This window comes from Pogona vitticeps, chromosome 5 (genome assembly GCF_051106095.1).
Source record: "Pogona vitticeps strain Pit_001003342236 chromosome 5, PviZW2.1, whole genome shotgun sequence".
NCBI lineage: Eukaryota > Metazoa > Chordata > Lepidosauria > Squamata > Agamidae > Pogona > Pogona vitticeps.
Window position 1 is genome coordinate 9,694,038 of NC_135787.1, and position 17,363 is coordinate 9,711,400.

The window sequence follows — 17,363 nt, forward strand, 5'->3', positions numbered from 1 at the left end:
TGGGCTAAAGTTCAGTGGAAGAGCACATGCTTTGTGCACAGAAGGTCCAAGGTCCAATTGTAGCTACCACCAGGTAGCGTTACAGCTCCTAAAACCATTACCTATAGGTGATGCTGGCTAGCAATTCTGGCAACTGTGATATGAAAAGACAAGCCTTCCAAGGTCTGTGCCCTGCTGATGAGAACAGAGCAGGTGTAAATGGAACATTTCCCGCAGTCAACACAGTGATAAAATAATGCATATACCTAATGTAACTAGGGACGTGGTGGCACTGCGGGTTAAACCGCAGAAGCCTCTGTGCTGCAAGGTCAGAAGACCAGCCATTGTAAGATCAAATCCATGCAACGGAGTGAGCTCCCGTCGCTTGTCCCAGCTCCTGCCAACCTAGTAGTTCGAAAGCATGTAAATCCAAGTAGGTACCACCTCAGTGGGAAGGTAACGGTGTTCCGTGTCTAGCCGTGCTGGACGCGTGACCACAGAAAATTGTCTACGGACAAACGCTGTCTCCACGGCTTGAAGACAGGAATGAGCATTGTGCCTGAGAATCGCGGATACAACTGGACTAAATGTCAAGGGGAACCTTTAATGTAACTAACTGACAGAGTATTAATTAATGTTTTGTCTTCAAATAAGACAGTTTAGATCTGGCTGATCTTTTAAGAGGGAAAAAAATCTCCACAACTAACAATTGAAGGCTAACAGCAAAGTCCAGGGTCCGTTGTAATAGATTTTGCATGCCTTAAATGACTACAACGAACCATTTTATATCACTGTCATAAAATTGGAACTGTCGAATAGCCAGAGACTATACAGCTGAAATGCTGTAAGGAGATCATCACCACCGAACTGTATGAAGTCTTTCGTCTCTGCTGGAGGGAAGGTGGAGTACCACAGGACATGAAGGATGCAAACATTGTCACATTGTACAAGAACAAAGGAGACAGGGGCGACTGCAATAACTACCGTGGCATCTCTCTTCTTAGCGTGGTAGGGAAGCTGCTTGCCCGCGTTGTGCTGAAGAGGCTCCAGGTGCTTGCAGACAGAGTCTATCCAGAATCACAGTGTGGATTTCGAGCCAATAGATCCACCACTGACATGGTATTCTCCCTCCGACAGCTGCAGGAGAAATGCAGGGAACAACAACAGCCACTCCTTGTGGCCTTCATAGACCTTACAAAAGCATTTGATCTGGTTAGCAGGGACGGCCTTTTTAAAATACTTCCCAAGATTGGTTGTCCACCTCATCTCCTCAACATCATCAGATCTTTCCATCAGGGAATGAAAGGCACTGTAGTTTTCGACGGCTCAACATCAGACCCCTTTGACATTCGAAGCGGAGTGAAACAGGGCTGTGTCCTCGCACCAACACTTTTTGGGATATTTTTTGCTGTCATGCTGAAGCATGCCTTTGGAACTGCAACCGAGGGCGTCTATCTCCGGACTAGATCAGACGGAAAGCTCTTTAATCTTTCTAGATTGAGAGCAAAGACCAAAGTACAACTGAAATGCATGCGGGACTTCCTCTTCGCAGATGATGCAGCCATTGTTGCCCACTCTACCGAAGACCTCCAACAACTCATGAATCGTTTCAGCAAGGCCTGCCAAGACTTTGGACTAACAATCAGCCTGAAGAAAACACAAGTCATGGGCCAGGGGGTGGACTCACCTCCTTCTATTACCATCTCCACAAAAGAATTGGAAGTTGTTCATGACTTTGTGTACCTCGGCTCAACCATCTCTGACACCCTCTCTCTAGATGTCGAGTTGGATAAACGCATTGGCAAAGCAGCCACCATGTTCTCTAGACTCACAAAGAGAGTATGGCTCAATAAGAAGCTGACGACACGTACGAAGATCCAGGTCTATAGAGCATGTGTCCTAAGCACACTCCTGTACTGCAGTGAGTCCTGGACCCTTTGTGCACGGCAGGAGAGGAAGCTGAACACCTTCCATATGCGTTGCCTCCGACGGATTCTTGGTATCACCTGGCAGGACAAAGTTCCAAACAGTGTAGTCCTAGAACGAGCTGGAATTTTCAGCATGAATACATTACTGAAGCAGCGACGTCTACGTTGGCTGGGGCACGTCGTGAGAATGACTGATGGTCGGATTCCAAAGGATCTCCTGTATGGAGAATTAGTGCAGGGAAAGCGCCCCAGAGGGAGACCACAACTGCGATACAAGGACATCTGCAAGCGAGATCTGAAGGCCTTAGGAATAGACCTCAACAGATGGGAAAACCTGACATCTGAGCGTTCAGCCTGGAGGCAGGCACTGCATCACGGCCTCTCCCAATTCGAAGAGACTCTTGCCCAGCAGGCCGAGGCAAAGAGGAAGTCACAAAAGCAGCAAAAGCAGGGAGCCAGACAGGGGACAGATTGGATTTGTCTTCAGTGTGGAAGGGACTGTCACTCTCGAATTGGCCTTCTCAGCCACACTAGACGCTGTTCCAAATTCTCCATACAGAGCACATTACCATAGTCTCTCGAGACTGAAGGATGCCTATGATGATACAGCACCAATATATTCCTCTACTGCAGATATTATTTGACATTTACATTCTCTTGGGTCCAATATCTGAATTCCCAACCAGCACCCTAGTAAAGGGGCACTCAAATATTCCAAACTGCTTACAATGCCCTGTACTTGAAATAAAATAAGGAAACAGAAAATAAAAACGAAAAATTATCCACTCCCATACATTCCGCAGCAGGTCAAAGTAATTTACCAGAACTACAGTTTTCGAATTGCGGCTTAGAATTGCATACGCAGCCTAAATCAATACCAGACATTGCAATTTTTTAAAATGGAAAGAACTTGCTAATCCACTGGAAACTGGTTTTAAAAAATAGATGGGAATTGCTTTCAAGCTCAGATGCCGACCAAGCTAATAAGGAAGCAGCAAACTTATACTGAAAACAGGGCTTATTGCTCGCTTTCCTCAGAACTTCTGTCTAAAGCTATTCTGGGGTGAAGGACAAAGACTTATACCTATCAGGTATGAAGGTCACCACCTTGTATCTCCAGTGAAATGATCACATGCAGCTGAAGGACCATGGGACTTTTCTGTTAAAGCCAGGTAAAATCATTACAGTAAACACTTTCCCATTTCCAACGCAACCCTCATGTATTGCCTGCAAAAATATAAAAATACACCTTGTACGGTGGACCCTTGACTTGCAAATGGCTTGACTTACAGACTTTTTGAGTTACAGACTTCTCTGGCCGCAAAACTTAGGTTTGACTTGCAGCCTGAGAATTGACTTACAGACCAGAAAAAAACCAAAATGGAACAAAAACGGCCTGTTACGGGATTAATCGGTTTCCAATGCACTGTAGGTCAATGGAGACTTGACCTACAGACTTTTTGACTTGAGAACCGCCTTCCAATACGGATTAAGTTCTCAAGTCAAGACCCCACTGTACTGGAAGGGATGCAAAATGTCCAGAAACTAGTTTTCAGATGGTACATATGGTTAAAGAAGAGGAGGAAATTTCAGTTAAAATTAACCATAAAACACTGTTTTATGTATGATTTTTTTCCTAACCACTGTAACTGTTCATATGGGGACTTCCATGACCTTCCTCTCTTTCTCCTCTCATTATCTTTGCACATTCCTCCTCCCTTCCCAGTGGCTAATGGTACAACACAGCTGGTGCTCAAAAGGGAAGGGAAGGCAAAACTGGACAAGAAGGAGGAGAGGCAAGAGCCCGCTTGAAATCTCTGAATCATTTTTAGGACATTACCGGGGTTGCTTCTGCATCAGACGTTACAGCAGAAAATCCAATTAACAGCTGCAGCACTGGTCAGATTCTAATAGTCTTTTATTTCTTAAACAATCTTCCTGTTCGCCCCCACAGGTTGTTATTAAGGAGTGCAGTCAGACTGCAGGTGAGAAAGACTGAAATAATTCTGAGCAAATTTTAAAAAAAATCCTTATTTGAATGAAGATTTCGCACTCAAAATGCAGTAGCTGTCCTACCTTGGGAGCAACTCCTGCTAGCTAAAATAAATTTCTTTGTTACACGTTAATCATGGAGATGAGGGCAATCTGTGAGTCTGTATGCAAACTGCAGGTGCCATTCTAAGGTGGAGGAGAAATAAAAAAAAGAAAAGGCTCAATGAGTCCTGTGGAGGTTTCATTTGCAAGGCTGTTTCCATGGATCTTTGCATGAGGAGCGAATATATTCCCGCCCATGTTTCTTGCCTTCAGTATCTAACCAACTGCAGTCCCAAAGCCAACGACCTTTTGTGCAAGCGCTGAACCACAAAGGATTCGGTCTTACGAAATGGAGGGTTTTCTCCAGCTCTACAAAACTGCTGTGCCAACCTGCCAGAAACCTGATCAAACTTTGGAAAGTAAAAACAAGAAGTAACAATATACACAGGGCAGGGTCCTCATACTGCCTGCGTGTTTTACAATTCACTTACCTCTGATCTCTGTGTTTATGCATACACACACCTTATAACATATCCCATCGTGTGTACATGTACTTTCACTTTAGAATTAAATGTTTTACACATCTGTTGAAGGAAGGCTACAGTCTATGAAAACTTACACCCTAATAAAATAAAAGCTCTTTTTCTTTTTCCACCTTAATAAAATGTGTTTGCCTCTAAACACATTTAACACCATTTATTGTTTCTACTGTAACAAACTACTTGAAACTAAACTATTGAGGAGGGCAGGTTGGCCACAATGAGAAAGCCCTTGTTGTTGTTGTTTAGTCGTTGTGTCCAACTCTTCGTGACCCCATGGAGCAGAGCACGCCAGGCCCTCCTGTCTTCCATTGCCTCCCATAGTTGGGTCAAATTCATATTGGTCACGTCAATGACCCTGTCCAACCCTCTCATCCTCTGTCGTCCCCTTCTCCTCCTGCCTTCACACTTTCCCAACATCAGGGTCTTAAGAGAAAGCCCTTAGGTCTATCCTGATCTCGGACTACATAGGTAGGAGCCAGAGATGCACTCCTTCTCTCTCATGCACATGCATCCAGGATTCACATACCAAAAACCTGAATCACCTGTCTTAGCCCATGCCTCATCCTGCAATCATCAACACAAGGATAATATTGACCTACATACTTCATACTGGAGACAGGAAAGATTGGGTTTTTGGAGTACACCTCCTATGTGATAATAGACACAGTAGCCATGACATTCAGGGAGCTAAGGTCCATCTGCCCTTTATAAAACTCTTGCCAGCATCATGCCTTGCTCCTGAAGGTCAAGAGTAGGTGTGGGTTTTTGTGGAGCCAAATCATACAGTATATCGTAGGTACAAGCGGGAAAGATGGGGCAGGTTAGCTTGCAATGGGTCGGAGAGCATCCAAGTTTGAAGAAGTACACAAAATTGTTAGTTGGGGAAAAATCAAAACAGAATAACTCCTCTGGACGAAGCATATTCTGTGGTTATGGAATGCTGGAGACAAAGGATGGAAACCTAAGAGGCAGGAAAATGGAAGATACTGGAATAGCTACCCGGCTTGAAGCATTCAATGCATTCTGTTGCACAACCGACTCGTTACTTCAGTAAATGTGAAGCAATAAAGAAATACCCAGCCACTCATGAGACACTGAAACAATGCAATTTATGATCCAAGTACAGTATAATCATTTCAAGCAGTCGCAGAAAAGACAAATGGCTTTGCACAAGAGAACTTTCTAGATAATTTTGTCCTCAGACTCTAACATACAAATTAGGTACAGGACACTCCCCTTCCCCCCGAAAGGTCTGCTTAGCAGCTGCCAGCCACACAAGGGTGTGTTGTAGCAACACAAGAACAATGGAGTCGATGATGTCAACAAACTTGTTGCACTCAGCAATTTTTTACAGCAGTTGTTTAACAACCGTAGCCAGTAGAGCACATTGTATGTTCTTTGGACGTTGCAGATATGCTTCCCATCCAGCTTAAATCAGACAACCAGTTCCCATCTGGACATTAATTAAGAGTATCAGTGTAGTTGGTGGAATTCTCAACGGCTTGGTAGTCCTACGTCTGTATTCACAAATATTGTCACTTGTGGAGGTAGGTCTATAGATATTTAGACAGGTGAAATATTTTCCTATGCCCAGGCAAATATTTATAGGTATAATTAAATAAAGAGGCCATATACTGGCAGACCTGTGCATGAGGATTTTGATTGCCTGAAATAAAAATGGTTAGTCTTTAAACTGCTAAATTTAGAGAATCTTGTAGAGTGAAGGCGGCATACAAGATAGCTAGATAGCTAGATAGATAGCTAGATGATAATTTTCCCTCTCCCACTTTTTTGCCAATATAAACTATTAAACATCTAAGATACCCACTTGCAGGCACAGGTACTGTAGATGTTTTTTGCCAATGACTTAAAGATCAAGAGGGACATGGTGGCACTGCGGTTTAAACTGCAGAAGCTTCTGCGCTGCAAGGTCGGAAGATCGAATCCACGCGATGGAGTGAGCTCCCATCGCTTGTCCCACCTCCTGCCAACCTAGCCATTTGAAAGCATGTAAAAATGCGAGTAGATAAACAGGCACCACTTCGATGGGAAGGTCACGGCGTTCCGTGTCTAGTTGCGCTGGCCATGTGACCACGGAAACTGTCTTCGGACAAGCACTGGCTCTACGGCTTGGAAACGGGGATGAGCACCACGCCCTAGAGTTGGACACGACTGGACTAAATGTCAAGGGGAACCTACCCATTTACCTAAAGATCAAGACACAGAGCAAACCTAATGAATAATGAACTGTTTACCTGACTAGGCTGAACTTTGGGCACATACACTTTCCACATTTGAGCTTCTCTAGCGATTGCCATCTCCAGCAGGAGAGGTAACCTCTGGCTCTCCAGGGCTCCTGAAAACTTCATGGTACCCCTTGGGTCTCCCTGCCACCCAACTGGATACAGCTACCTGCAAAGGGAGAAAGAGAAAAGTTAGTGATTTAGCTATACAAGGTGCGCACTTTCATGTACATCTCGGAAACCTTACATTTTTTGGACTACACTTTCTGGAGATTAGTCCACACCTCCTTCCCCAAAAGGTCTGCTTTAAATTAGGAGGTTCTGGAGATCGGGGACCCATCTTTAAATTGTCATCAAGGAACTTCAAGATAATTTTACTCCACATCCAAACCCATTTCCCTTCCCTGCACTCTGTTCCTCTATTTCCCTCAGAAAGTTGATCGGAAATGGCTCAATACAAAGATCAGTAACAGTGGACAAACTTCCCCTCAAGAACAGCATAGCATCTTTCCCTACATAGTCAAACAAGTGGTGGGAGATGGAAAAAGTGAGTTTTTTAGCTGACATTCTAAGGTCACGCTGGGCCATGGGGAGGTTTCACAAGACTAGCCTTTGATGAACTCTCTTTGTGTATGTATCTACTCTGGAACACATTCCAAAATCTTTTGCTGTCTACTGGGATTTGATGGCAGAAGTTCCGCAGGTGACAAGTCCAGGTTGATTTGACACCTGAAATACTCCTTCACCCAAGGAACTACGTGGAAACTGAACATTAGTGGCAAACATAATTTCTACAGATAAAGGCAGTGTAGCAGAACCACCTTATTTCTCTAGATCATAAGGCACGTTTGCATCAGTGAGAATGAAACATTTTCATAGAATAATTGAGTTAGAAGGGGCCTACAAAGCCACTGAGTGTAACCCCCTGCTCAAGGCAGGAACACAAGTCAAAGCAGATCTGACAGAGGGTTGTCCAATTTCCTCTTAAATGCCTCCAGCACTGGAACACTCATCGGCTTCACCGGTGTACTGCTCTAACGGTTAAGAAGTTTGGTTGCTAAATTTCACAGGAGTTTCCAAAAACTCTTGCTATAGGTTAAGTACATATACAATCTACACCATTTGTTTTATTTTCCTGGTGGAACACCCCCACCCCCCAAAAAATATCACAGAGCAAAAGACCTCAAATGCTAACGTCCAAAAATCATTAGCAGGTATCACAGTTTAATGAACTCATAGAGCGTGACAGGAGCCGCCATGCTCATTTCAGTGATTTGTGTCCCGCTCTAGACAGGGAAACCTGCTTATATTTCTGCATGTCCACACAGGTTCTTTGTATAAAGCCATTCAAATGTATCAGTCATTTGGAATCGTGAATGGCTTTGGGGTGAGGGGCACCGGTTTAGGGTGGGTGCACTATTTTATAATGGTCAATTTTGGAGCTGATTGGCTAATATTATGTTCTACCCTTGAAATCTAACCAAAAAGGTTTCTCGGGATTTCATGTCAACTTGCATGCTTTTTAACGTATAGACATCTCCTGGTGGAACCGAGTCCAATCTCAAGATTTGGACAATATGTGGGCGGGAGCCAGAAATATGAGAAAGCGAGTGAATTCACAAGATGTGACCACTTTGCTAAAAGCAAAAGAATGTGTGAACACTACTGCAGCCTCCACTGGAAAAAATAGGAAAATGCAAACTTCGAAGATCTGCGTACAGAAAACTCTGGACGGTTCTACAAGGTCTAATCCAGTTAAAAACAAGCAAAACACACAAATGCACCATGCTTATTTAAGCCTATCATTGCTTTTCTGCATTTGTTTGTAAAAATCATGAAAGAAATAGCAAAATAAATTACACAGAAAGAAAGTCAAATAAGCATGCAATCAGATAAATCTACAGTAATTTTCTCCAGATTATCATCACTGCTAGCTGCAGTTTAAGCAACATATGCAACATGATACTATTTTGCCAAGGATACGTTGCAGGCATTTACAGGTTCAGGCAGGCCACTCTGAAAATCCCCTTTTAAATCTGAAACTGCTAAGAACTGTGAGCTGGAATGGGGCCTGTGAGTAGTTTCATTCAGCAGGTAGAATACTCCATGAGACAAACACTTTTGGAGTAACCAGCCAAAATGAGTTGAATCTGATAAGAAGTAGACTTGGAGGGGAAGGGACGTTGAACATTTGAGAGAACACTTGTTCTCTGTTTACACAGATCCTCCATCATCATCATCATCATCATCATCATCATCATCATCATCATCCTGCAGATTTGGAAGGGACCCTATATATTGAGTCCAGCCCCTGTTGAGGAGGAATGGTAGGGAATCGAACTCACAAATACTGTCAACCTAAACCACTGAGCTATCCGGTAGTTCAATTCATGTCACATGAACTACCAAATTATAGAATGCCAAACGACATGTTTTTGGCCTAGATCAAGTTTCCATTTGCAGGACCCCCGACAATCTATTTTGTATGCTCACTCCTGTATTAGCTGTGCAGCAGCATCTGAAGGTTAAGCAAGGGGCACAACCAAAGTTCCCTCTAAGCCAGGCACGCATGAGTCTCCGCCTCCCTCCACGCATCTCTCTTACTCCTCCGCGTAGCGATCACATCCAACCCCTTTGGTTCGGGTCGCGACAGAACCCTACACGCAGGGGGTGGCAAGTTGCGCATACATGCGCGGGTGAAGTTGTGCGAGAGAGAAGCAAGAGTTGTTGCAATCACAAAAATTAATAACTAGCACACCATTAAAGTACACTAACTATGCAATAGAATGACAGCAATGTATTTGACACTCCCAGTAGCTGCTCTCTAGTCCTGGAACATACTGTTTCTTGACGTTTGCCAAAGTCACAGCATATACACCACTTAAAGCCAAGTTAAGAGCAGTTTCAAATATGTTGGAGAAGAAGAACAGACTAGAAATGTTTGTTCCTTGCTTGTTGATTCCACACTTAAGTCCGTCCAAAACTGGATGTTCATCTCTTTCCGCTTGAGGACTCCATATAAACCAGTGAAGTAAGAAAAGCAGGAATCACACTTATGCCACCCATGATAAAGAAAACAACGGCCAACTGGGTAATTGCACCGACAGCAAATCTCAGACGGGGCAACTTCATTCCCATGTCACCTGCACAGCAAGAAGCTTACGTTCTTTTCTTCCACCCGCTGTGGCAGTTGAAACTCTGCCCTGGAGAGATCCCCCAGCCCTCTACAACACCCTTAAGGGGTACGAGGGGTGGGGTGGCCTGCAGAGAGCTCTGCCATCTTCAATATTTGTCCAACAGGCTTCTTGTACCAACATAAGGACCCAAATGCATCCTGGTCATGGATACTAAATTCAGACAGCTTTGCTTTCTATTCCCCCATGTATCTCTATTTATTATTTATTTATAATACCTCAACCCAAAACGATTTTAAGGTTTCTTCATCTGCGTGTTAGTCATTCTGGCAACGCATGATGATATGGTAGCAGAAATTAAAATATACGCCTTGAGGTTTTCATGTGAGCCGGTCATAAAAACAAAGTATTAGTAAATTGGTTTTGGTTTATTACATTTGTCTGCAGAAGCAGCTAGAAAAGTGCCTTCTCTCACACTATATTCTCCAGCAGCTTGTTGTCATTTGTTCATTATATGTGTATTCTGCTTTTTCTCCAATGATTTCTGCCTTTTTTCCAAGGAAGTACACATGGCTAGCTTGATGTCCTCTTTTATCTTCACAAGAGTCCACTAAGCTAAGTCAGACTAAGACAGCACAGCTGCCCTAAGGGAGTGTGTTTCACGGCCAAACAAAGATTCAACCCCATGTCTGCCATGTACTCATCAAACAATCTAAATCAGTCATTCCCAACCTTGAATTCCCCAAATGTTCTTGGACTAGAACTCCCAGAAGCATTTGCCACTGGTTGTGCTGTCCAGGATTTCTGGAAACCCTGCTCTAAATGCTACAACACAAGGACACTTATTTTTGTTGTTTAGACCAAAATGCATTGCCTGATTTTCGTTCAAACCAATCCACACTGCAGGTGCAAGTCCATGAGGGGGAAAAAAGCACTTTGGCTGGGAGCTACTTCAGCCAGACTGCGAAAACTGAAACATGAGCCATGGATACTGGCCAGCTTCTTGGCCAAGCTGTTGACAAAGGACTGAGATTTTAAGACGTATGGATGGCCTATGCGCACCTGTGAGATTGAAATGGTCAGCAAGTTAGCTTTTTCTCTTCACTTATTTATACTGCAAAGGGTAGCGTTGGACGTAAATGATAACACAGCAACAATAAAAAACCCATCTGTTTAACTTTCACAAAGTTCATTCGAGCACAACAGATTCCATCTTCGTGGGCCAGAGATTTCACAACCTGTCTTGGCATCTGAAATGATTGACTTGAAGAAAGGCACCTCTTGACAGCCTTTTATTGACACACAAGTTCCCAGGGCAAAGATCTGTCTCTCTCTCTCTCTGTGCACACCCAAAACGCATACTGTATTTCTCCGTGTATAAGACACCCCCATGTATAAGACGCACCCCACTTTTCTAATCCAAAATTAAGAAATCTAAGTGGGGCTTAGGAAATGTAGGGGAAAGGGATCAAAGCGCTGCAGGATCGCTTTGAACCCTGCTTTTCCCTCCACTTGTTTTTGTTCTCTCCTCAGCTTACTTCCGTGTATAGGATGACTCTCAATTTTTAGTCTAAAGATTTTAGACAAAAGTACAGTCTTATACATGGAAAATACGGTAATTTGCATTTTGCAGGCTTCAGACCCATTTTGTGTGCTTCTGAGCAAAGAGGAACTTGAACACAGAGGAAAAGTGACAGGACAACCCTGTCACTTTTCCTATGTGTTCTAGAGCTTGGATAGCTCCGTGTTCGGGCTACATTTTCCAGAACCCTCAAGCAAAGATTGCTGGCTTCAAGATTTGGGGAGCTGCAGTTCAAAGAAAGAATTATTCCATGATCTGATCTGGGACTCATGGCTCTAGGTATAGAGTTACTCTGCAGCTGAGTTACCTATATCCTGAAACCAACAAAAAAAATTTCGTCTTAACACATTAGTAGATTCCCCCAAAATTGGTGTAGAACACTCCTTTTGTAAAGCGGCTAACTCAACTCACCGCAAGTGGTAGAGCATTCCTTGGAACTAAGTGCTAAAGAGGTCACCGTTGAGTAACAGAGTAAAACTGGAAATTTATTTATTTGCCTACTCTGCAACAAAAGGGAAGAAGATTCTTACTGGCTGATACACTGGCATGCTTCTGTTGGGAAATTCAAGGTACTTCCCAAACCTTTTTAGTGTTTGTTTCACATCATAAAATCAATCTGATTTGGTTTCAGTTTTGATAGTGCCAGAGTAAACCATACTGATTCCTTCGGAACCTGACCTTATGGAAGAGCTGTTAAAAAAAAGCAAAACCCAAAAGGCATCAAAACAGCCACCCAAACAAAAACCCCAAGGTTTTCAGTGTGGCCAAGATGGAGAGACTCATTCATTGCTTCTTATGATGTTTCCAAAAGGAGCAAACACTGGATAGTGTTCCCCCCCCCCAAATAAATGAATGTAGCTACATTTCATCTGAAATGTAATCAATTGATCAATTATCACTTTTATGAAGAATTAAATGAGCTTTTTTAAAATCAGGTCTCAGTCTTAACATGGAAATAAATTGCTGGATAGTTCTGTGGACCTCTGGCTACAGAACCACGTTCAATTCCCCACTGCGCTTCCCTGATCGGGGCTGGACTTGATGATCCACAGGGGCCCTTGCAATTCTAAGATGATGATGATGAATTTCAGCACTTCAATAAGAAACTCAAGTGTTTCAAAAGAGACAGCATTGGCTGGCAACTTTTATCCCTGGCCCTAACACTTTCCCCCCTTTCATTTGTGCTATGATCCTATCTAGGTGTGTGGCCCCAGGGGAGCCCAACAGTGTTTACACTTGGGTAGGCCTCCAAAGGGTTACACTGTTAGTGTATCCTCCACTAACAATATAATCTTAAGAATTTCACATAATAACAATACTGTATTGCATATTTTTGTTGTTGTTTAGTCGTGTCCAACTCTTCATGACCCCACAGACCGGAGCACGCCAGGCCCTCATGTCTTCCACTGCCTCCTGCAGTTGGGTCAAATTCATACTGACCCAATTTTCCATACTACTTGTTTTAATATTTGCCATTTTTTTAAAAAAAAAATGCCTTTTTTGTATTTTTAATGTAATTATGATAGCTGGATTGTCTATGAGTGAAGCAAAATAAATGATAAATAAGATCCATCTAAGTACAGTACTTGGGATTTAACAGCTTATACCCCAACTGTCTTAATCTTTAAAGTGCAGTGGGGTTCCCCATTGTTTTTCTTATCTCTTCACATTGGAATAGCTGTTAAATCATTGCATTCACTGTTTTCAATGCTGGAAAGAGTCATATACGACATCCCAACAACCCCGAGAGCAGTCTTCCCAAAACAGCGTCCCCTAGATGTGCTGGACTACAACTCCTAGTATCCACAGCCAGCGAAGGAGCAGGTCTGAATCACTACTTCAACTTATAGCCTACCCTTTAATGTTTATATACCCCTCCCACGGGTTGACAAAGTACAGAATTAAAGTTCATCAAAAATATCATTAGCATAGACAGATGATGTTAATAAAGCCTTAACTGAAACTCATAAGGCCAACATCTGCTTGAACATGAAGGTCTTTGCTATTCAAGCAAACGTCATCAAAGAGAGAGCAAACTCGCCCTTCTCAGGCCAAAGAATTCCTCTGGCTTAGATGCAGCCATTGAAAAGGTCTTTTCTCTTGTCCCCCCAAATAAGCCCTTGCCGTAGAAGCTACTGTCAGATCCCAGGGTACAGGAAGGCTTGTAAGGGAGGGAATGATATGCTGGACGTAGGCCATTGAGAACTTGAAAAGTCACTCATATTTTAAAAAGCGGTAGAGAATACTCCAGCATGTCTATGCCACCGTTGCTCAAATCAGACCTTTGCAATGTGTTAGAACAGTGATCCCCAAACTTGGGCATCCAGATGTTCTTGGATTACAACTCCCAGATGCTTTCACCACCACCTGTGCTGGCCAGGATTTCTGGGAGTTATAGTCCAAGAACATCTGGAGTCCCAAGGTTGGGGGACCACTGTTTTAAAGTACAATGGTTAGAATCTACATCAATCTGCTGATATCTTTATGGCCACTCACCTCTGTTTTCTTTGAACTGCTGTGGTCCATACTAACTTACTAAGCACTGATAACAGACACTCTGCCCATGTTTTTCACCACTGTGTCCGCTGCTCTGACGTTTGTGCTCTTGTCATTTTTCAGGTCAGAGGGGATCTGGTGGTTTTGCTTTTATGGGACAAGGGAGAGGAAGTAGTTTCCGATGATACAAGAAAGTGCAATAGATCAAGTGAGTCATAAAAGGGAGAAACACTCTGTGTCATTGCTCTTTCCCACCTCAGCTGATTCTTTGGGTGATGCAAATGGACTTGGCTCTTGCACCAGTAAGAAGGAAGTAAGGGCTGGTTTAAGAAACAGAGATCTGGCATTATTGCAGACAAAATAATGGATGATATATGCAGCTAAAAATGAAAAAAAAAGGATGAAGGCAAAAAATGCTGTTGGCAAATCAGCATACCACATCTGTTAACATCAGAGTGGAGAAAAACCAATGATCTATTTTAAATCAAACTGATTTAAATGAAAATTGGATTGTTTTGATTTGGAAAAAAAAATCCAAGTTTTTTTAAAAATTTAAACCCTGATTAAATCATTTTTTATTTAAATCAAATCCAACCTGGTTAACAGCCATCAAAAAAATAGGATTTCACCAAAGAGAGGTAGGAAAAATTGCTTTCTTGGATAACAAACTCACATGACTATAATCTCCCCCCCCCCCCAAAAAAAGAACAGCACACACGAAATTTTCATCTGGACCTGAAGAAATTATTTCTCTTCAATACAGGGATTAAAGACTCATCTAGATAGCAGCTGCTGAGTCCCTCTCGAAGGCAGAAGGGCCCAAGACCCTGGCAGGTGTTTAGCAGGAAGGAAGCAGATGTGCCTCTGAACTAATGGGATTCCCCCCCCCCCAGCAGCCAGCCGTGGAGAATCCTCTTGAGCCCTTCACAATCCCGGGCTGCCTCCAGAGGGAGAAGGGTGAAAGGACAGGCCATTGAGAGAAACAATTACCCAACCTACCCCTTTCATCTACCCAGGTTCATCTTGGAGCCAACACTGATGGGTTTTTATTTTAATGCTGAACACCTGCCAAATGTAAGAAATAGAGAAGGACTGATCTCTGGGTTTAGGAAAGTAAATTAGCAAAGAGGGCATGGTGGGGAGGGGAGGGGTCATAAATATGCAAGCGCTTAAAAGGGGCTGCTTTCAAGTCAAAGCACAAGGCCTGAATTTGATGCACCAAGAGTCATCTCCTGGCTATTGGCTGAGCAGCCAAGAGGATGCAATTTATTCCCTACCACCACCACCACCCTCTCTCTCTCTCAGACACACACACACACACACACACACAGAGACAGAGAGAGAGAGAGAGAGAGAGAGAGAGAGAGAGAGAGAGAGAGAGAGACCTTAATTAGAAATAAGTGCGTTCACCCAAGCACAGGAGCATGGAAAATCCATCCAGCTGCTCACAAGGCCCACGTGCAAATGGGCACGCAAAAGCAGCAAGAGGAACATCTGTTGCTGAAACCACAGCCATTGCAAATGGGTTTTGCTGGAAGTGTGGGGAGATCCAGACACACACACACACTACATCCCAGTGCATTCTGGCATCCTGGAGCATGGGGAGATCCAGACACAGACAGACAGACAGGCAGGCAGGCAGGCAGGCAGGCAGGCAGGCAGGCAGGCAGGCAGGCACGCACACACACACACACACACACACACACACAAACAGAATCCAAGTGCATTCTGGCATCCTGGAGCTCACACACCTACTTAAATTGGGTAGAGAAGAGGAAGACATGGAGCTTAGCAAAACAAAGGGAAACACTTTTTTAAATTCTTTGCCTCTTCTTTTTTTTGCCCTGCGTTTTCATCTTTATGCAGCTGATTTCGTTTTTTTACTACTGAAAAGTACCCAGCTTTGTCAGGAATGGAGCAGACCTCCGTGGGAGAAACGCAAGCCATAAAGCAAAGTTATATGGGTGCCTGTTCAACCTAAGTTACAGACAGTATCTCAGACTGGATTGATACGGACGACAGGGTTTGATAAGGCAAATATATAGTAGGATAGTCTGTTAGATATGTTATAGGATGTGAGAGTTATTATAGCAACTATGCCTGTCAGGTTTTAAGAATGATATACGAACATAACTAAGTCAAGTACAAGTTAATGTAACAAGTACCCAAATGTCTAAGCACTAGGAATTTTATTCTATTCTTATTGTTTAGTTGTTTAGTCGTGTCCAACTCTTCGTGACCCCATGGACCAGAGCATGCCAGGCCTTCCTGTCTTCCACTGCCTCCCGGAGTTTGGTCAAATCCATGTTGGTCGCTTCGGTGACACTGTCCAGCCATCTCGTCCTCTGTCGTCCCCTTCTCCTCTTGCCTTCATATTTTCCCAACATCAGGGTCCTTTCCAGGGAGTCTCCTCTTCTCATCAGATGGCCAAAGTATTGGAGCCTCAGCTTCAGGATCTGTCCTTCCAGTGAGCACTCAGGGTTGATTTCCTTTAGAATGGATAAGTTTGTTCTCCTTGTAGTCCAGGGGACTCTCAAGAGCAATTCAAAAGCATCAATTCTTCAGCGATCAGGCTTCTTTATGGTCCAGATCTCACTTCCATACCTTGCTAGGGGAAAAACATAGCTTTGACTATGTGGACCTTTGTCGGCAAGGCGATGCCTCTGCTTTCACCTTTTATTCTATTCTGCTTTCACCTTTTATTCACTCTTTTATTCTATTCTACATGTGTTTTAAACAGTAGAGGTTCTTTAACATTTTTAACAAAGCCCAAATGAACATTTTATTTACTTTCAACAGCTGGCACAAAGGCACACAAGGAAGAATATCATTTTTTTACTTTGTGTGTGGCTTTTTTTAAAAAAAAATCCTAACCCTTGAAACTGTTCTGTGCAAACGGTCAGTTACATTTTATATTATTATAAAACCAGACCAACCGAAGGTTATGATAGCCCAGGTCAACAGAGTGAAACCACACACTTATGACTCCGACAAAGAAACACATAACACACAAGGCCATGGCACAACCCTAAAGAGAAGAGCTGGCCACTGTGCCTGGAGCGTAGCTACTTCACACTAGCAGAGAAGAAAATTCACACACTTCGGTCCCCACAGATGACTTCCCTGTAGCCAGCATCATATTGCACTGAACGCAAATCTATGCCCTGGTGATAGCAGGTCGTGCTGCAGGCGTCATACACAAGAGCATATTTAAGTTAATTAAAATTAATGATTGTGCTCTTAGAAACAAAACAGCCCCAAAGTTCACACCCCTAAGGTTCCCTTCGTGTGCATGCCAAATTTCATCAGCTTAAGTTTTCATGGTCCTGGGGTGATGGCTCAGACAGATGGAGTCACACATGCAGCCTTTTTATCATGTATAGATCAGTAATTTTTAGGTTGCTACAAGAGAACTGTGCAAAAAA

At 43.3% G+C, this 17,363-nt stretch overlaps 1 protein-coding gene across 3 annotated transcripts in view; it reads right to left on the bottom strand.

The window, feature by feature from the left end:
• Positions 1-17,363, bottom strand: part of CCNI (cyclin I) — a 59,716-nt gene that overhangs the window by 26,272 nt on the left and 16,081 nt on the right. Inside the window, exons 1-2 of one of the 3 annotated variants that reach the window (XM_020805212.3) lie at positions 13,939-14,045; positions 6,739-6,895 (exon numbers count right to left, since the gene is read on the bottom strand). The exons of 1 other annotated variant lie outside the window; for it this stretch is intronic. In XM_020805212.3, coding sequence (XP_020660871.3) covers positions 6,739-6,852 — 114 coding nt within the window. In that variant the 5' untranslated portion in view covers positions 6,853-6,895; positions 13,939-14,045. Of the gene's footprint in view, positions 1-6,738; positions 6,896-13,938; positions 14,046-17,363 lie in introns of those variants that run through there. One more of the 3 variants, XM_020805211.3, reaches the window with a different exon arrangement.